This window comes from Thalassophryne amazonica, chromosome 6 (genome assembly GCF_902500255.1).
Source record: "Thalassophryne amazonica chromosome 6, fThaAma1.1, whole genome shotgun sequence".
In the NCBI taxonomy this organism is placed as follows: domain Eukaryota; kingdom Metazoa; phylum Chordata; class Actinopteri; order Batrachoidiformes; family Batrachoididae; genus Thalassophryne; species Thalassophryne amazonica.
Genome location: NC_047108.1, coordinates 116,269,066 through 116,291,836, shown reverse-complemented (window position 1 = coordinate 116,291,836; position 22,771 = coordinate 116,269,066). Strand labels below are relative to the sequence as shown.

The window sequence follows — 22,771 nt, the reverse complement described above, 5'->3', positions numbered from 1 at the left end:
TTCATTCCTCCTTTGGTGTGCTAAAATGTGGGGTTGATGGAGGAGTTGTCACCTCACTGCTGTGCTGATGAAAATCTCATAAAAGCAGGATTAACTTGCATGGATGCTGAGTTGTGATTTGTTATCCAGTCCTCAGGGTCGGTGAAGATCTCACACTTATTGTTATCTGCACAGAATGCACAGCTGGGAGAACTTTCAGGGACAGACTATGTTCACTGCACATCCACCATCCACCGCCAAAGCACATAATTACCTCAGAAAGAACAGCCGCATTTCAGGGGAGGATGAGATGATTTGCACACACACACAAACACACACACACACACAGCTGGTGTAAAATCATGTTAGTGAAATGCATTTTCTCAAAAGTCCACCTGTTGGTGGTGTCACTCATCAGACAAGCAGCAGAGGCCATCATGCATGTGATGATCAGACTGTCCCATGCAACAAGCAGGTGGCACACAGGTATTTTCTATGATATATAAGCAACAAAAAAAAAAAAACTGTTTTTTCTGTTGATCTGATGCATTAAAGTTCACCTGTTTTAATCATGTTTTTCTTCATTATGCACAGGTTTAATTTTGAGACATACCAGCTGACAGCGTTTAACATGCTCCTGGAGATCTCTCTGATCCACCTAATTGACTAAGTCAGGTGTGTTCAGCCAATCAGGAGCCGAGAAACACCAAACTAATCATCACATGGAATCACATGGAACGTTTTCCAAAACCGAGGGATAAAGTGATGATTTTGTCAAAATACTGCCAATAAATTCAAAACTGGCAAAAGTAACAGAATAATAATAAAATTATATCTAAATAATTTTAAGAATAGATACCAAGCAGATACAATGTGACTATAAGTAAAAAATGTGTATAGTAATTAATTATTATATTATCATTAGTATCAATATTATGGATCAGTATCAGGCCCAATCAAGACTTTTTTATTATAATTGTGGATCTATTAAACATGAGTCATCAGTTTGCATTCTGTCTCGCTCCACCTTACAGGCGCCGTGCTGACAGAGCAAACAGGCACTGCAGTGCTTTCTGCTCGCTCATCAGCAGCGTCACAGCACATTTTTAAAAAGAATATTTACACTTAAAGACACACAAAAGTCTGTTTCTGATGGATGCTGCTCCTGTAAGGAGGCACTTTGCAGGCCCGTAGCCAGAAGGGCAAAAGCTTGTAAGACCCCCCACCCACCGCCTACCACTTTTGAGGGCATATTTTCAAGACATTTTTACATATAACTACAAAAATGACAATAATAATAATAGGGATGAATGTATTTTTAACAACTAAAACACAGCCAGCAGTATTTGATTCAATCTGTGTTGTTCAATTAATACTTCTGAGCGTTCTACTTTAAGTAAATGGTAAATGGACTGCATTTATATAGCGCTTTGCCATCTGCATCAGATGCTCAAAGCACTTTACAATAATGCCTCATATTCACCCCGATGTCAGGGTGCTGTCATACAAGGCGCTCACTACACACCAGGAGCAACTTGGGGATGAAAGACCTTGCCCAAGGGCCCTTAGTGATTTTCCAGTCAGGCTGGGATTTGAACCGAGGATCTTCTGGTCTCAAGCCCAACGCCTTAACCACTAGACCATCACCTTCCCTTTAAGTAGTATAGTTGTGCCTTAAATGGAAACTGATAACAGCCATATAAAAAAACTGTTTTTTTTTTTTGGTTGTATGTTTTTTACTTTGTTATTTTGTAAATAATAATGATTAAAAACATGAAGGAGCAGCTTGGATTGGAGGCTGTTTTTGTTGTTTTTTGTTTTGTTTTGGGGGGGTTTTCTTGATGCATTAAAGAGCTGTTCAGTTGTAAGTTATATCCAATGGATTGACTTTAATCTTGCAGTGTGTTCTGTGTATGTATAAATTAACTGCATTTATGTAGCTCTTTGATGGCTAAAAACTTTACAATGATGCCTCACATTCAGACACACACACGCACATGTCAGGGTGCAAAGCATCCACTACACACCAGGTGCAATTTGGGGGATAAGGACCTCGCCCAAGCACAACTCGCTATCAGCAAATATGTAATATTAAATATTATTAGGGGAGGTGATGTTCTAGTGGTTAAGGGGTTGGGCTTGAGACCAGAAGATCCTCAGTTCAAATCCCAGCCTGACTGGAAAATCATTAAGGGCCCTTGGGCAAGGTCTTTAATCCCCTATTGCTCCCGGTGTGTAGTGAACACCTTGTATGGCAGCACCCTCACATTGGGGTGAATGTGAGGCATTATTGTAAAGCACTTTGAGTGTTTGATGCAGATGGAAAAGCATTATATAAATGCAGTCCATTTACCATTTACCATTAAATGACTCAGACTGTGAGTAAATCAATAAATGATTGGAACACCTTTACACAATACTCTATTACACTCTAAGAAATAAAATGTAGAATTTAATTGATAAAGTTAAGGTAACTTTTTCCGCATAACTTTGTCAATTAAGTGCAAAACAATATCGGGATTTAAGTAATAATGTTTCATTTGATTTAATTAATTTCAACTACAATATTGTTTTGCACTTAATTGATAATGGTATGTGGAAAAAGTTACCTTAACTTTATCAATTAAATTCAGTATTTTGTGCCTAAGAGTATACTTTAATCATAAACGTCATGACTTCATTTCCTATATTTTCCTCACACATCTACAGTGTTTCAGGTTTTCTGTTTATTCCTTGGTTTTAATTTTAAATGTGCCGTGTTGAGGTGGAGATCATGATAACACAGTGCACCTGGAAACACCCACACATTCTTTGCATTCGCATAATCGTTTCTGCTCTAGTCTGCAAAGACAGGATTTAATAGCTGAGAACCCAGAAACAAAAAAAGAGAGACATTATCACTGCAGATCAGCAACAGCAGCCTGCACCAGAAAAGGACAAATATCACCCACAAAGATCAATAAGTTTCCTAGCAGACGGATCATACACTTAATTTGTGCAGCTGTTAAAAGAAACGAGCACCATCAGCCACTGGAGGAAGTCCGCTGAAGAAACTGAACAAATGCCACTTTAAACTTTATGAAGCGTGGAAGTGAACTGCATTCAAACCCAAAGCTCAGCGGCTGCAAGATAACGCTCCCCGCGGTGGCCAATAATATGCCTGGAGGAAACGGGAGAATCTTATTTACAGCCAGCTGTCAGGAAGCCTGAGGATGCTGTGACACGGAGAGGACGCAGCCATCGCAGCCCTCAACACAAAGGCAAAAACCACGAGTACATGTGTAGTAATTACTGTCACATCAGGGCCTCCGGTGGCTCCCTGCATATGTGACATCACACTGTAAGGTTTTGTTGATGACATACAAAAACCTGAGATGTTGTGCGTTTTTCAACCTCGTACATCCTACGGAGCCTTACGTGCCGTCTCGGGTCTTATGTTCTCATGGTGCAAACTTACTTTCTCTTTCAACGTTGAGAAAGATCTTTGCAGGCTGCAGGACGTCTTCTTACTGTGGTTATGTTCTTTGGTGTAGTTTGCCTGTGTGGCGGCTGCACTCTGCACTGTGTTGTTATGACTGCTCCCATTCGCTCCCCTCGGGATGCGAACTCACAATCTCCGGCATGGAAGTAGGACTCTCTAACCAGAAGGCTAAAACCCAGGGCTCTGGACTTGTGACCAGAGAATCCTTTTGAGCTGTTGGGAGTGAGGTTTACTAACTACATCAGCACAGCGACACCTGCTGGCCTCCGTTACACCTGCTCAAATGAAATAATCGTGTTCTGCGGATTCGGCTGTTATTTTGAATTATATTACATTATTCATTATGAAATTAGGACATGAAGATGGCTTTAATTCTTTTCTTGCATTAATGTTGCTTTTAATTGTGCATTTTTAATGCCATGTACTATAAATGTATCTTTGTAATTGTTGTGCATTAGCTGCTATAACAATACTAATTATTATTATTATGTCTGATTGATTTGACATGTTATGTCACATTACTTCATTAGTCTTCAAAAATCTCATAATAAGGCCTACATCTGGATCCAGTTTGTATAAGTATTTGAATTATTGCTATATTTTTATTACTACATACCGACAAAGGAACTTTGTTTTTTTGTTTTTTGGGGGGGTTTTTTTTGTGAACTTTTTTTTTTTTTTTTTTTTTTTTTGGTTATTACATCTTGAGTCTCTGGTGACATCTTTGAAAATTTTTTATATATGGTAGCTCGTTGTAGCTTCTCCTTGACTTTCGGACACTCCTGTTTGTGTGGTGTCACCACAGTGGATCCAGGAACAATCGAGTTTCGGCACAAGTTTTACACCGGATGCCCTTCCTGATGTAACTCCAGTTTGCCCAGATAAACACAGAGCCAGTGGCCTTCCAAAGAGGTCTCACATCCAAGGACCAACCAGGACCCACTCTGCTTAGCTTCTAAGGTCTAACGGGCTCAGGCATACACACAGCAGATCCGGGTGATATCCTCTGGATCTGGATCAGGATCCAAACTCTGAACATCTTATTGGAATCTTTAACCATATTAGCCTATTTTCAACATTTTGTCTGTTATCTTTGCCCCAACCTGAAATGAAAAGATAACTGACATGGATCAAACTGTTGGAAATGATCCGGACCACATGATCCTCTGTGAAGGTTTCCTACTCTAATCGACCTGGTGTGACCGAGAGGAGCAGAGGTCATGTGATCACTCTGGTTTTTGTTTGCCTGATCGTGCAAAACATATCTCAAAAAGCATCTGACGGATTTCAACAAAACTTTGTGGTGAGACCGGGACCTGGTGATGACAGAATGCTGGACCTTGGTGAAGGCATGTGGCAGAGATATCTGCATGTCTGTCTAGCTGCAGGCTGGATATCTCAAAACGTGATGCAAACGTAAACAACGTTTCATCAAGATTCTAGACATAACTGCTGGGTTGCAGAAGCTGATTATATTTTTGATTGGGTTCCACTTTTCCCTTCTTTATGACATCATAAAGAGGAGATTTTGGCTGCCATCTTCTGACTTTAATATTCTGACGAACATGAGTGCCTTTACTATGCTTATGCAAAATGCATCCACTTGAAGAACATTAGTATTTGTGAAAAACTTGACTCTGCCAGCATGTACCAACAACTTAGAATGTGTGATCTTTCTATTTTTAAGAGGTGCCTCTGAAGAAAGTGCTTATTAATCATATATATAACCTCCCTTGGTCTATAAATGTCTCATGTGGGACCAATTCCTGTCGTGACCCTCATTATGTTGCAAAAACCTGCATAAATTGCATTACAGCACGTGTGAAAATGTGATTTATTTTATTTCCTGCATAATGGAGCGGCATGTGTGTGTGTGAGCGTTATTATTCGCGCATTAATGGATCAGCGCTGCTGCACGAGGCACGTGCACGCGACAGCCTGACGTGCATTCGGCCGATATGAATTATTCATGAAATGTAAAATAAAAACGGATCATTTGCAAGTAACATTTAAATGACCCTCGCTGCAGAGGACATGAGCTAAAAAACGACAGCAATGCAGAAAATCAAACAGGAAAAAAAGAGAGATTAGAATGAAAATAATTATATTAATCTTTTTTTTTTTTTTTTTTTTTAAGGTGCCAGTTGCAGCAGTGTGTACTTACGTCCTGGAATAAGGAGATGCTTTGATTTTGGTTCTGGTCCACTTCCTGCTGCCTCCTGAAGTGCTGGTGTTTGGCAGCTTGAAGACACATGGTGATCATCTCTGTGCAGGAAAACATTCTATCTCACTTGATTTGATTTGATTTGAGGTTTTTTTTTTTTTTTTATGAAAGGTGACGCGGCTGTTTGTGGACGGAGATGCTGGTCCTGAGGTCCGGTCTGGATGCGATGTGATGTGGATCCAAAAACTCCTCCTCCCCCGCGAGCATCCGAGTAAGGCGCCATCTGCTGGCGACAGACGCACAGTCACATAAAATAAATGAAGTTTTAGCACTTGATAATTAAAGTTTGACAGCGAGTATAGCAGAAATCATCACGCTCTGTTCGTTTTTACACTCTCGTTATGTTGCCAAAGCAGCCGGGTCATGAACCAAAGACGGCGCGCGTTAACCCAGAAGGGTGTGGGGTTTGGACTTTGCTCTCCCTCCATGGGGTGGAATCCTGGAGGTCTTGTGGGTCCTGGTGCTTCCTGTTTTACTGTATGATTTTTCAGACCGGTGAGCTAAAGGTGATGATGACGTGGCACCAGGACTCTGAGGAGGATCCTCGGGTAATAAGGGGCACGTGGATCCTGCATCAGTGCTGAGGACCCCAGCAACTGGAAAGTTGCTGTGACAGATCCACAGTTACTTTAGAAAACAGGGATGGATGGTTGTGGGTGGTTGCCATCCAGAACACCAAGGCAGTTTCATAATGTTGGATTGAGTGATGCTCCCAGACCCAATGCAGGTGCCGTGCCTCGTTTGACCACAGAAATCTTGGAATACTGATCCTAGTCTCCATGACCACACAGATGTGCCTGAACGGTCATCAAATGGACACAACAGCTGCAAGTCGTTAGGAGGCTTTCTTCACTCGTCTGAATGAAGCCTAAGTCAGGACACCAAACACAACCTCAGTAAAACTGACAGGGATCAAGGATTTGGAATTTTTGGTTCAAAACAGAGCTGCAAAGGCCGTATGGGAAATTATACAAAGACGTGTGAAGCCTGAGAACCGATTTCACTGAAATCTACAAGTGTTTGAAACACAAATAGAATCTGACCCAGATGAGTCCGTTTCATACCTCCACCGGAAACTCTAAAGCCACGCCTCTAAACTCTTAAAACCACAAGGTTCAAAAGATGTAGCAAAGCCATTTTTTGCACCAACAATTCTCTGTTTAAATGATCTCTGTTTACATTTATCTTTCTTTGATCCTGATAACGTATTTGAGCTTAACCACTCGTGTTTGATATTGAATCCTGAACTTTGATCCTGATCTTTAGTCCTGAACATAGACCCAAATTACTGAACTCTGAGCCTGATCTTTGAACTTAACCATAGATCCTGATTTCTGACCAGTGACTTTGATCCTTGATCCTGACCTTACACCTACATTACTGATCTTTGTTGCCAACCATAGAGGCAGCTTACTAAAGTCTGATCTGGATCTTTGATCCTAACCATAAAGCTTGACTGCTAAACTTTGTTCACAATCTTTGATCTCGATAAACGATTCTGATTGGTGAACTTTGATCCTAACCAGATCCTGATGGCTCAACTCTGACACCAGTATTTGATACTGAAAATAGATACAGAGTGCTGAACCTTTATCCTGACATTTGATCTTGACCATGCATCCTACTAGCTGATCTTTGACCCTGATAATTATTCCTGTTCATTTTGTTGTCCACACAATTTCCTGTATATTTTGTATTGTTAATTGTGTCGGTAGCATGGCCCAAGCAGAGGGTCACCCCTTTGCATCTGGTCTGCTTGAGGGTTCTTTCTCAAATCATCAGAGGGAGTTTTTCCTTACCACTGTCATGTGTGTTCTTGCTCTAGGGGTTGGTAAGGTTAGACCTTACTTGTGTGAAGCGCCTTGAGGCAGCTTTGTGGTGATTTGGTGCTACATAAATAAAATAAACTGTAATTGAATTGTTATATGAGACAAGAAGCAGCATCAATTCAGGGCCTATATAAGACATACTTATTCTTCGCATCTTTGAGCCTGAACCTCATCACGGAGTCTATTTTCATTATCATTTGTTTGTGTGTCTGTCAGCTGAATATTTCATCTGACTCCTTTGATCCCAAGTGTGGAACTCTGATCCACAAGATTGATCCTGACCCTAGATCCAGATTGTTAAATGCAGACCTTCATTGCTAATCCTGTTTACCAATCTTTCATTCTGAACTTTGATCTTTGTACCTCACCAAGACGGCTGTTTTTGTTATAGTCTGTCTGTCTGTCTGTCAACAGAATCTCTAACCCTGAATCCTCTAATTAGGATTGCTGTAATCAGGATCATGTTTTAAGAACAAATGCACGTTCAGGATCAAAGGACTCAAGATCAAAGTTGAAAAAACAAAAAAAAGCCAGCTCTATTTAATAAAAGCCTGATATGTATCAGGAAAGTTTGTTATAATGTTTTAATTAAAGCTTACAGAATCTTTCATGTGGTCAAAGACTCCAACACCTCATCGTTTGGACATTTTCATGTTTTTTAAAATAAGTTTAATTCCAGTATGGTTCAAATAATGAGGGTAAAAGGAGAATCGACGCTCACTGTATCAAGTCAAAATGGTACATTATCAGGAAATTTGCATCATCCTAACCCCACCCCTTTGCACCCCCTGCCCCAGTAGAGCCCCACATGACGGATGGAGCCAGATCATCTGATCAATAAGTGCCTGCACTTATCGATCTTCATCCCATTTGCTGTTTTGACGTTCGTCCTCAGTGCAGGTCAACAGGTGAGACACTGCGGCCTTAACCTCTGACTTTTTTTATTTCATTGTAACTTTACTGATTGCAGAATTATTAACGCCTAGTATTTCCAGTTGTTGATGCACAAGTGAATACAAATGTAACGTAAAACTGTCATGATTAATATTTGTGCTTTTGACTGTTTTATATATATATATATATATATATATATATATAGAACCGGGTATTTTGTGAAGTGTTGCTATTTATGTTTTGAGTGTTTTGCATGAACAACATTCAGATAAAATAAACTTTTGATCCACTTATTAAATGAAATGTCACTGTCCAGTACAACTTCAAACCACAAACAATGAGCCACAGATCTGAAGGTGACCGTGAGACAGAAACCTGAATTGTAGTTTTGTCGCTTTGGTGTGTTTAACTTTGAAAAGACGGCACCTTGGCCGTGTTTTCCAGAGGATTATTTGATAGCTGCTGCAGTAATCGGCCTCGGGGAGTGACGTCTGAATGAGCGGCTGCACAGTGTAGATAAGGAGCAGAAACCTGCCGCGCCCCGAGGACGCACCTCCAAACACACCACCACTCACAACATCTCCAACTGTATCCGCATATGAAGGAATTCTCTCATCTTTTAAAAAAAAAATGCATTATTAGTTATCGTCATTTTACAATCTTCATTTCATTTCATAGTTTAGCAGCCTGATGACCTTTTTCTGTAGAATTGCAGCAGTTTCTCCACATTATAAAAACCTCTATTTGACTTTTACAGCCCTCTTAAAAGGAACTCATATTGATACACTGGCTCTCAGTATTTTATGTGTTGACATACTGTATAGGAAATTTAGCAGGATTAGTATAGATCTGATTTTAATCTGGAGTGGGAAGAATAAGAACTACATATAACCACAAATAAGAGCACAGACCAGAGTCAGGCATCAGCAATGAAAAGAATTTCCTCCATAGCTGATGTGTTACTTCAGTCTATGACTAAGTATTGAAATTCAGTGTCATTTCAGAAATGCAGCCTTAAAGATTTATCTGACATTTGTAAACCCTGGATCTTTTGGATCTGTCCTGGAAAAATAATTCAGTAAGTACAAATGATACAATTTATTGCATTTCATGTGAAGTCAAACAGATCTGAGTCCTTTCTTGAGTTGATAAAAAAGATTTTAACAAGCACACAGTGAGTCACTGTGCAGATATGACAAACATATTGACCCAGTGCAAAGTTGCTGGTCATCGTTCCTAACCTCACAAAACCTTTGCAGGAATGTAAAAGTATTCAAATGTGTTAGAGTGTTTGGAATCAGTAATATTATATAACATACATTTTAAGGTCTATATTAAGGTATATATTAACACATTCAAGTAGAAATAAAAGGTTATTTCACACAATCCAAAAATATTTTGCAATGTGGCATGCACTTATGGGATATTGGTAGTTTTGATGCACATTATATTAAGAATTGTCGGTGTAGCAGGGAGCAAATAAATAGAGAACACAGGGCCAAAGACAGAACCCTGAGGTATGACATCGAAACCAGTCTGCAATCTCAAATCATATTTTTTTTCCTTTCAGAAGGGTTTCTACTAAATTGTTGCTACAGTATGTTACTTCAGGAAACAGATTAAAAGCCTGACTTGTTTTTCAGCATCTCCAAACAAAATTGTGACGATCAAAAATAAGACAAAACTGTTGAATTTGCTTTTTAATGTTGCAAATAAAATGTATTTGTTTTATATAAACCTGATGCAAAAACAAAACAAAACAAAAAACTATTTTGTCACATCATGCTACAATTTATTCTATTGTCAATATGGGACATTCCTAAGAACAAACAGCCAACCAGAAACTTAGAGAACAGTCTGTAATTCTTTACTGTTGTCAGTATGGGACATTCCCAGGACTCAAGACATGGATAACTCTGGAGTAAATCAGGGACATCAGGATATGACTGAACAACATGACCGATGTGTGTACGGACCCGATATTGCAAAGAGTGCAAAACACTGCACAGGTCAATGTACGGCACAGCGCAAGTTAGTTTCCAAATGACGCAGTTGTCAGCCAGCATTCTTTGAATAACAAGTGCACTTGGACTCGTATGTGTGCACATGCACGTGCTGGTCTTCAAATTAGGGGCGGTCAGGTGCAGTACTGGTGTGTAGCCCTCATGGGGCAGTAGAAAGCAATTACACTAATATACCACCAAAAACCTGATCTAAAGTCCGGCACAGTGTCTTTCTGCCATTTAAATTGTGCAATATTCCGTTTGCATCGGCACATTGACAGGACGATACACTCTTCTTTTACACACAATAAAACTGAATTGATTCATGGAAAAATACAAAACTGCACTTAACTGCTTCACCTCGGGGAGATTTGGTGGCTGCTCTCCACTTGTGTAGACTGATGTGATGCACGCAGATCCATGAACTCACCATATAACGTTTACTGAGTCCAGCATCTGAACTGAGAAACACCAGGCCCCAGGGCACGCTGGCTCTTAAAGGGAATATCAGGTGACAATCTGATTGGTGTAATTTATGCTCCACCCATGATTATTTAAGAGACTAAAGATGTATCACCTGCTCTGTGAACTAAGTTGACAGTGTACATTCAAATCAGGTTTCTAAGATGTATAAAAACAAAATAATTATCTTTCCCTTTTTCTCCACACAGAAAAGAAACAGCTGGACCACTATGGCTGCCTTCCTGCACCACTGCCCCTTCCTGAAGACGATGCCTAAACCAGCTTTAAGGAGAACCGTGCCTGCTTTACTGTCTCTGGCTGACCGATGCCCTATCATTGTTCACCAAGTCTGTATTAGCGGTCTACACATTCTGGAAACCAAGCTGGATGTCTCACCAACCCAACCCAAAAGACAGCGACTCTCCTTACTGGACCAAAAGAGACTGTTCGCTCAAACGGCCACTCAGGTGGCCGTGTCTGTATCAAAGGGCTGCCCTTTCGTCAGCTCTCAGATTGGGATGGTCCGAGCCAGCCCTGAAGTCCAGGAAGATGTCCAAGCAGGTGGGTGGAAAGAAGAAAACATATTGAGAACCATCAGATTAGAATTTGAAGCAAAATGTGGACACGATCTCAAACTGGTGTGTTAATGTATCTGTTCAAAGATCTGAAGAGTCCAGTCCTGCCAGCACCAACTCAAACTGGCATTACCCAACTCCTTGAAGACAACATGGGTACGTAGAACTGAGATCAAATGAGCTGAAACCCTCTAATGTTTTCTGACGTTCAGTCTCAAACTACAACTTTCTTAGCAAATTAGTTCATTGATGCTACCACTATTTACACCCGGAACGATACGAGTCTACCACAAACATATCACTATTATTTTCCCCAATATAAAAACTTTTATTTTGCTGATTAAACAATGCAGAAAAACACTTTGGCTGTTGAAGATTGTATTATTATGTAGTTTTTCCCAGCAGAGGGCAGTCCAGTGGCACTGTCGACAATATTGTCAAGCATGGCTGGAACCCCATCATCCCTTGGTTGCAATAGCTGAAAGACACAGAGGCAAAGCGACACAGCTGTCATTCATTTTCAATCAGAGTGGGCGTTTTAGAGTGACAAGAGACAAATGTTTCCTATGGTGCCAGCAAGGCGGGGCCAAAATAGAAATTAATGAATAGAATAGAATGCTGAGTGATGTGACATTGCAACTGCCAATCTGAGTGAATACGTTGGCAGATATATCGATATTGTAAATTTTTTACTCCCCATTATCTGTACCCCCTCACCCCCCACCCAAACAAAATCCACATCGGTTGTGCTCTACCACTAATGTCACTCCAAACGCCCTCCATTTCCATCACTGCAGTTGGCCCCAGCTTTGACTATGACAACTTCTTCAACGGGAAGATTGCAGAGAAAAAGAGGGATCACACATACCGAGTGTTTAAGACGGTAAACCGGAGCGCTGTGGTCTTCCCGTTTGCTGAAGATTACTCCGTCTCTGACAGACAAGGCTCCCAGGTGTCCGTCTGGTGCAGCAATGACTATCTGGGGATGAGCCGGCACCCACGGGTCCTGGAGGCCATCAGGTAAGAACAAATCTGAAGCAGAATCCGGCCACAGCGGCATTCATTTTTGTCCTCAAGACAGAAATTTGTGACACAAGTCAACTTCTAGGCCATGAGGGTAGGATGTTGCATGTTGATGTTCTGAATGTGTCCAGAGAGGTCCTGGAGAGGCACGGTGCGGGAGCTGGTGGAACCAGGAACATCTCGGGCACCAGCAGATACCACGTGACTCTGGAGAAGGAGTTGGCTAATCTCCACCAAAAAGATGCAGCTCTGGTCTTCTCCTCGTGCTTTGTGGCTAATGACTCCACCCTGTTCACCCTGGCTAAGATGCTGCCCGGTAAATTCTGACCTCTGACCTGTGAGCCATGGGTCACATGCATTGATTTATGGCAATAAAAAAATACTAATTTCATGTTCTGTAATTATTATTGCTCATGTGTGATTTTTGAGCCTGTATTTGACCTGTTCCGTGTGACCTCCAGGGTGTCATATCTACTCTGATGCGGGAAACCACGCTTCAATGATTCAGGGCATCAGGAACAGCGGAGCCAAACGCTTCATCTTCCGCCACAATGACAGCCGGCACCTGGAGGAGCTGCTGCAGCAATCAGACCCCAAAACGCCCAAAATTGTGGCGTTTGAGACCGTACACTCTATGGATGGTGAGCGTGACATTTGGTTTGTACCAGCAGCAGGAAGCTTTGACTGAATTCACTCTTTGTATGTTCAGTACTGTGCAAAAGTCTTATTACCTCCACCAAGGAGGTCATGTTTACAGTGCTGCCTCTTTGTTTGCTTGCTTGTTTCTTTCTTAGCATTATCATGCAAAAAAAATACTGAACTGGTTTTTGTGACTCTTGGTGGAATGATGAGGCACGGGGTCAAAGAGGAAATTGTTAACTTTTGGGACAGACCTGATAAAGGGGTGGATCTAGAATTTTTTAACATTGCAACATAGAGCCAAGACTAAGATCAAGATCCACAAAATGTAGGTTGTTATTTGTATCAGCACCAAATCTCACCTGTTCTTAGATACCTGCCCTCTGTCTGTGCATTATCTCTTGATCCAAATATAGGGGTGATCCAGGATATTTCAACTTAAATAGTGAGAATGGATAACTTTTACAGCGTTTCAGGTTGGTGGTGGTTAAGTGCTCTCCAAGTACCACTCTAGATTTTACTGAAGTGTTTCTGCAGAAAAATGTGTGCGGGTGAAATTTTTTTTATTATGTCATCAAGAATTTGACATTATTATTATTATTATTATTATTATTGTTGTTGTTGTTGTTGTTATTTTACTGTTGTCAGAGAATTTGACTATCATTATTATTATGTTTATATTATTATATATTACATTATTATTATTATTATTAGTAGTAGTAGTAGTAGTAGTAGTAGTAGCAGTAGCAGTAGTAATTACATCATAGAGAATTTGACTGATTATTATTATTATTATTATTATTATTATTTATTGTCATAGAGAATTTTACTATTATAATTATCATTATTATTATATATTATTAGTAGTAGTAGTAGTAATTATGTCATAGAGAAATTTACTGACTATTATTATCAATTCAATTTCAATTTTTTTTTTTATATAGCGCCAAATCACAACAAACAGTTGCCCCAAGGCGCTTTATATTGTAAGGCAAGGCCATACAATAATTATGTAAAACCCCAACGGTCAAAACGACCCCCTGTGAGCAAGCACTTGGCTACAGTGGGAAGGAAAAACTCCCTTTTAACAGGAAGAAACCTCCAGCAGAACCAGGCTCAGGGAGGGGCAGTCTTCTGCTGGGACTGGTTGGGGCTGAGGGAGAGAACCAGGAAAAAGACATGCTGTGGAGGCGAGCAGAGATCGATCACTAATGATTAAATGCAGAGTGGTGCATACAGAGCAAAAAGAGAAAGAAACAGTGCATCATGGGAACCCCCCAGCAGTCTACGTCTATAGCAGCATAACTAAGGGATGGTTCAGGGTCACCTGATCCAGCCCTAACTATAAGCTTTAGCAAAAAGGAAAGTTTTAAGCCTAATCTTAAAAGTAGAGAGGGTGTCTGTCTCCCTGATCTGAATTGGGAGCTGGTTCCACAGGAGAGGAGCCTGAAAGCTGAAGGCTCTGCCTCCCATTCTACTCTTACAAACCCTAGGAACTACAAGTAAGCCTGCAGTCTGAGAGCGAAGCGCTCTATTGGGGTGATATGGTACTACGAGGTCCCTAAGATAAGATGGGACCTGATTATTCAAAACCTTATAAGTAAGAAGAAGAATTTTAAATTCTATTCTAGAATTAACAGGAAGCCAATGAAGAGAGGCCAATATGGGTGAGATATGCTCTCTCCTTCTAGTCCCCGTTAGTACTCTAGCTGCAGCATTTTGAATTAACTGAAGGCTTTTTCAGGGAACTTTTAGGACAACCTGATAATAATGAATTACAATAGTCCAGCCTAGAGGAAATAAATGCATGAATTAGTTTTTCAGCATCACTCTGAGACAAGACCTTTCTAATTTTAGAGATATTGCGTAAATGCAAAAAAGCAGTCCTACATATTTGTTTAATATGCGCTTTGAATGACATATCCTGATCAAAAATGACTCCAAGATTTCTCACAGTATTACTAGAGGTCAGGGTAATGCCATCCAGAGTAAGGATCTGGTTAGACACCATGTTTCTAAGATTTGTGGGGCCAAGTACAATAACTTCAGTTTTATCTGAGTTTAAAAGCAGGAAATTAGAGGTCATCCATGTCTTTATGTCTGTAAGACAATCCTGCAGTTTAGCTAATTGGTGTGTGTCCTCTGGCTTCATGGATAGATAAAGCTGGGTATCATCTGCGTAACAATGAAAATTTAAGCAATACCGTCTAATAATACTGCCTAAGGGAAGCATGTATAAAGTGAATAAAATTGGTCCTAGCACAGAACCTTGTGGAACTCCATAATTAACTTTAGTCTGTGAAGAAGATTCCCCATTTACATGAACAAATTGTAATCTATTAGACAAATATGATTCAAACCACCGCAGCACAGTGCCTTTAATACCTATGGCATGCTCTAATCTCTGTAATAAAATTTTATGGTCAACAGTATCAAAAGCAGCACTGAGGTCTAACAGAACAAGCACAGAGATGAGTCCACTGTCCGAGGCCATAAGAAGATCATTTGTAACCTTCACTAATGCTGTTTCTGTACTATGATGAATTCTAAAACCTGACTGAAACTCTTCAAATAGACCATTCCTCTGCAGATGATCAGTTAGCTGTTTTACAACTACCCTTTCAAGAACTGTTGAGAGAAAAGGAAGGTTGGAGATTGGCCTATAATTAGCTAAGATAGCTGGGTCAAGTGATGGCTTTTTAAGTAATGGTTTAATTACTGCCACCTTAAAAGCCTGTGGTACATAGCCAACTAACAAAGATAGATTGATTATATTTAAGATCGAAGCATTAAATAATGGTAGGGCTTCCTTGAGCAGCCTGGTAGGAATGGGGTCTAATAGACATGTTGATGGTTTGGATGAAGTAACTAATGAAAATAACTCAGACAGAACAATCGGAGAGAAAGAGTCTAACCAAATACCGGCATCACTGAAAGCAGCCAAAGATAACGATACGTCTTTGGGATGGTTATGAATAATTTTTTCTCTAATAGTTAAAATTTTGTTAGCAAAGAAAGTCATGAAGTCATTACTAGTTAAAGTTAATGGAATACTCAGCTCAATAGAGCTCTGACTCTTTGTCAGCCTGGCTCCAGTGCTGAAAAGAAACCTGGGGTTGTTCTTATTTTCTTCAATTAGTGATGAGTAGAAAGATGTCCTAGCTTTACGGAGGGCTTTTTTATAGAGCAACAGACTCTTTTTCCAGGCTAAGTGAAGATCTTCTAAATTAGTGAGATGCCATTTCCTCTCCAACTTACGGGTTATCTGCTTTAAGCTACGAGTTTGTGAGTTATACCACGGAGTCAGGCACTGATTTAAAGCTCTCTTTTTCAGAGGAGCTACAGCATCCAAAGTTGTCTTCAATGAGGATGTAAAACTACTGACTCTATCTCACTTACAGAGTTTAGGTAGCTACTCTGCACTGTGTTGGTATATGGAATTAGAGAACATAAAGAAGGAATCATATCCTTAAACCTAGTTACAGCGCTTTCTGAAAGACTTCTAGTGTAATGAAACTTATTCCCCACTGCTGGGTAGTCCATCAGAGTAAATGTAAATGTTATTAAGAAATGATCAGACAGAAGGGAGTTTTCAGGGAATACTGTTAAGTCTTCTATTTCCATACCATAAGTCAGAACAAGATCTAAGATATGATTAAAGTGGTGGGTGGACTCATTTACATTTTGAGCAAAGCCAATAGAGTCTAATAATAGATTAAATACAGTGTTGAGGCTGTCATTCTCAGCATCTGTGTGGATGTTAAAATCGCCCACTATAATTATCTTATCTGAGCTAAGCACTAAGTCAGACAAAAGGTCTGAAAATTCACAGAGAAACTCACAGTAACGACCAGGTGGACGATAGATAATAACAAATAAAACTGTTTTTTGGGACTTCCAATTTGGATGGACAAGACTAAGAGTCAAGCTTTCAAATGAATTAAAGCTCTGTCTGGGTTTTTGATTAATTAATAAGCTGGAATGGAAGATTGCTGATAATCCTCCGCCTCGGCCCGTGCTACGAGCATTCTGACAGTTAGTGTGACTCGGGGGTGTTGACTCATTTAAACTAACATATTCATCCTGCTGTAACCAGGTTTCTGTAAGGTAGAATAAATCAATATGTTGATCAATTATTATATCATTTACCAACAGGGACTTAGAAGAGAGAGACCTAATGTTTAATAGACCACATTTAACTGTTTTAGTCTGTGGTGCAGTTGAAGGTGCCATATTATTTTTTCTTTTTGAATTTTTATGCTTAAATAGATTTTTGCTGGTTATTGGTGGTCTGGGAGCAGACACCGTCTCTACGGGGATGGGGTAATGAGGGGATGGCAGGGGGAGAGAAGCTGCAGAGAGGTGTGTAAGACTACAACTCTGCTTCCTGGTCCCAACCCTGGATAGTCACGGTTTGGAGGATTTAAGAAAATTGGCCAGATTTCTAGAAATGAGAGCTGCTCCATCCAAAGTGGGATGGATGCCGCCTCTCCTAACAAGACCAGGTTTTCCCCAGAAGCTTTGCCAATTATCTATGAAGCCCACCTCATTTTTTGGACACCACTCTATGACATAGTAATTATGTTATAGAGAAATTTACTGACTATTATTATCATTATCATTATTATTAACATTATCATCAAAGATGAACTTGAAAAGAACATGAGTAATTAGTTGTTTTAATTGGTTCATACACACCAGTCAAACGTTCGAAACAAATTCAAGGATTTGACAGACATTTTGCAGTAATATGAAATATTGTACCTTTATTTCCAGCCGACTGTGGCAGATGTTTTCTTTATATTGCAGTTTATTTATTTATTTATTTACCTCCAACACCCACAAAATGTCATTTAGTTTTAGTCGTGATTTAGTCGTCTGAATTGTTTTCATTTTAGAATAAATATCACACGATTCATTTTGAAACTAAACCAAGATCTGCTGTGAAGATGAACACTGAGCCGTCCGCGGTTGGTTTTCTGTGGTTTTCAGGTGCTATCTGTCCTCTGGAGGAGCTGTGTGACGTCGCTCACCGACATGGAGCTCTGACCTTTGTGGACGAAGTCCACGCTGTGGGACTGTACGGAGCCCACGGAGCCGGCGTGGGAGAAAGAGACAATGTTATGCACAAGATTGACATCGTCTCTGGGACCTTAGGTGAGTGTGTAAATATGCATTTCCTTTTTAAAAATGTCTGCACATAAAGTCTGCTGTTGTTTGTTTCCATTTGCTCGCTGAGTTCATGATGAGACATCCTTCTTATCAAAGAGAGCAGAAGTCACGCCCTCTCTGATAAGCTCCCATCAGACACAGCCTCGTGTGTGTGTGTGTGTGTGTGTGTGTGTGTGTGTGTGTGTGTGTGTGTGTGTGTGTGTGTGTGTGTGTGTGTGTGTGTGTGTGTGTGTGTGTGTGTGTGTGAGATGACCCAGAGTGAAGGTTTCATGACATCAATTGCAACATCAATGTTCTCCAACCATTTTTGGGTTCTGAAGTAGCTATTATGTTGCAACCAATCAATATTCTAATTAATGTCAGTAATGTGATGAATGCAACTTTCCATAAATGTGTCTGTCTCCAGATTCTTAGTCAGATAAGAATTATTTATCAAATAATTATGTCAATGGCAGGAACAATTGCACTGAGACTTAACTCGCTGGCAAAAAATCTTTAAGAATCTTTAAATAAACTCATATTCACAGAAAGAGGAATTAGTGACAATACTGGCAATTAATTTGCTCGGGGTCCTCACAGTGTATCCGGTTTTACACCGGATGCTCTTCCTGACCCAACTCCAGGTGCACATGGAGAATGTGGCACATGGGGAGCACTGAACCGGGAACCTTCTGTCTTTGTGCACACAACAGCAAGACTTTTAATATTTATTCCTTTGTCAGGATGTCTTCTTACCTTTCTCACTGTGTGTCTTTGGGTGCTCCAGGAAAAGCTTTTGGCTGTGTGGGGGGCTACATTGCCAGCAGCGCCGCCCTGGTGGACACAGTTCGCTCCTACGCAGCAGGCTTCATCTTCACCACCTCTTTGCCTCCGATGATCCTGGCTGGAGCGCTGGAGTCCGTGAGGGTCCTGAAGAGTCCCGAGGGACAGCTGCTTCGCAGAGCCCACCAGAGGAATGTCAAATACATGAGGCAGCTGCTGATGGATAAGGGCCTGCCGGTGCTCAACTGCCCCAGCCACATCATCCCCATACGGGTACCTCATCACACCGACACTTATCCTTCAGATCAGAAACTGTCGGCAGGGTCAGGAGAGTGCAGGAAACATCATTTTAAAAAAATAAATACTGCATCTGCATCCATACTACACATCAGGAATCTAACCAGGATAACTTCAAAACAAAAAGGTCAAATAATGAGGATAAACTGATTAAGCATCTGTTCACTTTGCAGCAGCAGATCAATACAAAAACAATGTCTATTTTGCTTATGTTATATATTATACACATATAAATGTCTGCCATCTCTTGGACATATCTGGACTTGGTGCAGAGAGTCATCTTATCATTACATCCATGATGGGAATTAGGAGCAAGTGTGGTTGAAGTTGCTGAAATGAGCATGTTTGACTGTTGTTGTTTTTTTCCAATGCCTCAATGGGTCCCCAAGGCCACCGTTCCTTGTACATCGTAGTGATGGAAGTGAATACAGACAAAAGGCAGTTAAAATACTCTAGGCTACCTTAGAAGTAAAACTGATTAAACTACATTGAAAAGCATTAATTTAATTAATATTTGTAATCCATATTACACAAGTAGTAGTAATGCTAGTCTGTACTTTTAAAAACAAGTTAATTATTTTTGTAGTCCAGAAATTGTGGTTTTGGTTGAACTGGGTCAGGATTATTTTTAAAAAAGGGGGTTGAGGGTTTCCTTTTCTTTTTGTAAATTAATTAGTTAATTAATTTGTTTATTTATATCTTTATTTATGATTATTATTATTATCATCATAATGACTAATTATTTATTTATTTAGTTAGTTAGTTAAACGTAGACACAAGATTTGATGTGGCCTGAAATTGAATTAACACAATTTTGGTGCAAATCCAAATAAAGGAAGTGGGAAATTTAACAAACAAGCCAAGTAATTTAAATGATGTCATTAGATGGTTTAGTTCTCAAGTGGACGTATGAATTCTAAGGTGTGTCTGCTAGTTTGTTATTCATTCATTTGAATTAAAGTGTAATTTTAAGTGGTGACAAAAAGTACTACCTGCAGAAACAGGTTTGATTCCTTTTGTGTAAAAGCGTCCACCAAAGGCCTCGTCTGGTTCATCATTTTCTAGGTGGGCAACGCTGAACTCAACACTAAAGTGTGCGACACGCTGCTGGAAAAACACAACATTTACGTCCAGGCCATCAATTACCCCACAGTGCCGCGGGGCGAGGAGCTGCTGCGTCTGGCTCCGTCTCCTCATCACCACCCTGCCATGATGGAGTACTTTGTGGGTGAGTGTGGAGTTTGCAAGAGTGACAGGTCAAAGTTCATCTCAGTCAGGTTCACTGGGGACTATATCGTTGTGCTGAAGCGCACACTGGATCTGTCTGCACACCACGTCCACAACAAAACCCTGCTTGGCATCTAATTCGGAATTCTGTTTCCTTCACAGACAAACTGGTGGAGGTGTGGCAGGAGGCAGGGCTCTTGCTGAATGGACCAGCCACAGTCTCCTGCACCTTCTGCGATCGCCCGCTGCACTTTGACCTGATGAGCGAGTGGGAGAAATCCTACTTCGGCAACATGGAACCACAATACATTACTGTGTCTGCCTAAAGCCAAAGTGCATCCAAACACACAGCACGCTTTAAAAAATAATAATGATCTGTTTGAGCTCATTTCTAATGCGAATGGGTTCTGATGTGTGCACATCCTGCTTGGTAGAGAAACTTGAATCTTCGACTGGACTGGGTTGCTTGACTCGAGGACGTTTCGCTTCAAATCGCAGAAACTTCCTCAGCTAAAATTCTTGCTCTGGTAGTCTGACTTCTGTCTTGACTCTTGTAGAGAAGAATAAACAGAAGCCAACAAAAGCTGGAGTTTTTTTTTTTAAACCTAACCAGACCCCTCCTACCGAGAGGCCGACTGCTATAGGCTAGTGACTAAACAATAGCTCTAATTAGCATCTATTGTGCTCTAGTTAGCACCCTCCTAATGTCAGGGCAGCTGTCCCCCCTAATGATGGGACGGAAGCCTCCCCTGATGGCTCCCTTGACGACTCTCCTGATGACGTGAATGACTCATTACCATGAACATAAGACTGAAACTGCTTTGACCTGAGTACCCCATTGTAAACAGGGGATAAAGCGTGTCTCAGACACCCTCCCCGGTTAAGGCTGTGTTTCAACTGTTTCACATAGAATGCTTCCTTGACACCTCTCTCAAGGAAGGAAGGAAGCATTCTATGTGAAACAGTTGAAACCCAGCCATAACTGGGGAGGGGGTCTGAGACACGCTTTGTCCCCTGTTTACAATGGGGTACTCAGGTCAAAGCAGTTTCAGTCTTATGTTCATGGTAATGAGTCATTCACGTCATCAGGAGAGTCATCAAGGGAGCCATCAGGGGAGGCTTCCGTCCCATCATTAGGGGGGACAGCTGCCCTGTCATTAGGAGGGTGCTAACTAGAGCACAATAGGTGCTAAGTAGAGCTATTGTTTAGTCACTAGCCTATAGCAGTCAGCCTCTCGGTAGGAGGGGGTCTGGTTAGGTTTAAAAAAAAAAAACTCCAGCTTTTGTTGGCTTCTGTTTATTCTTCTCTACAAGAGTCAAGACAGAAGTCAGACTACCAGAGCAAGAATTTTAGCTGAGGAAGTTTCTGCGATTTGAAGCGAAACGTCCTCGCGTCAAGCAACCCAGTCCAGTCGAAGATTCAAGCTTCTCTACTATGGAAACCACCTGGACAACTGAGAGCCTACACAGAAACACATCCTGCTTGGTTTTAAAAGACATGATTCCATATGAATGATCTGCACTAAAACAGTATTTACTGATGCATTTATGTATTTTATTGGCATAACTTTGAATTTGTGGTGATGGATATAATCAGGGCAGTATTTCTGGTAAACATATTTAAAATGCTTATTCTAAGTACAAAATAGTAATTTGTATTTGATGGAGGTGTTGGAATTGCATTGTAATGGCCGTGGTATTCTGTATTTTTGCATTTTAAAACTACTGAAATGGCTTTCCCCTGTCAGTCCTTTATTAAAAAAGTGGGAAATTATAGGTTATACAATTTTGTCATTATTTAATAAGTAAATTGGCCATAAGGGCAGAGACACAACTACAAGTTGATTATTGTCAAAAGTTAACTTCTCAAATGAATAAACAGCCAAGACTTTGCTGCACATTTGAGCAGCTTTTGTCTCCGCGGGCGATGAGAGCAATTCAGGGCTTCTGTATACTTCCTACTTGAAACCCAAACTTAAATAAAAAATGCATTTATAAATGTAATAAATGCACATTTTTAAAATTTTTGGCAGGCAGATTTTTGACCTCCCAGTATAAATGTATAAAAATTTCAATTTTGAGAGGTTTATGGTTCTTGAGTTTTAGGACGTGGAAAGTTTTGCCGTATGGACAAACGAAAGGACATCAATTCCTCTTGACAAGTACAACTTACAGTTGTGAATATTTAGTATGATGACAAACAT

The 22,771-nt window shown here is 40.4% G+C and overlaps 2 protein-coding genes across 3 annotated transcripts in view; one reads left to right on the top strand and one right to left on the bottom strand.

Moving 5' to 3' along the window:
• The window catches only part of LOC117512966 (N-terminal EF-hand calcium-binding protein 1-like), a 65,627-nt gene extending 59,837 nt beyond the window's left edge, over positions 1–5,790 (bottom strand). The window contains exon 1 of the mRNA XM_034173216.1: positions 5,625–5,790. Coding sequence (XP_034029107.1) covers positions 5,625–5,741 — 117 coding nt within the window. The 5' untranslated portion in view covers positions 5,742–5,790. The remainder of the gene's footprint in view (positions 1–5,624) is intronic.
• A 2,517-nt stretch (positions 5,791–8,307) lies between these two features.
• On the top strand, positions 8,308–20,901 carry alas2 (aminolevulinate, delta-, synthase 2). 2 transcript variants are annotated; one of them, XM_034173215.1, is made up of 11 exons: positions 8,390–8,421; positions 9,401–9,485; positions 11,082–11,433; positions 11,535–11,603; positions 12,245–12,467; positions 12,602–12,786; positions 12,932–13,111; positions 18,102–18,266; positions 19,048–19,316; positions 20,406–20,568; positions 20,730–20,901. In XM_034173215.1, the coding sequence occupies exons 3-11, from the start codon at positions 11,103–11,105 to the stop codon at positions 20,891–20,893; spliced, it is 1,749 nt and encodes a 582-aa protein (XP_034029106.1). In that variant the 5' UTR covers positions 8,390–8,421; positions 9,401–9,485; positions 11,082–11,102; the 3' UTR covers positions 20,894–20,901. The 2 variants fall into 2 exon arrangements, with proteins under 2 accessions (XP_034029105.1, XP_034029106.1); XM_034173214.1 differs by lacking the exon at positions 9,401–9,485 and having other exon boundaries at positions 8,308–8,421.
• The last annotated feature ends 1,870 nt before the right edge of the window (positions 20,902–22,771 follow it).

What these genes read in the sequence shown, in the direction of transcription:
- alas2 (XM_034173214.1), top strand. Translation starts at nt 8,329, where the DNA reads ATGGAGCCAGATCATCTGATCAATAAGTGCCTGCACTTATCGATCTTC. An exon ending in CGGGTCCTGGAGGCCATCAG is followed by an intron (nt 12,468 to 12,601) that starts GTAAGAACAAAT and finishes GAATGTGTCCAG; the next exon opens with AGAGGTCCTGGAGAGGCACG. An exon ending in CATCGTCTCTGGGACCTTAG is followed by an intron (nt 18,267 to 19,047) that starts GTGAGTGTGTAA and finishes TGGGTGCTCCAG; the next exon opens with GAAAAGCTTTTGGCTGTGTG.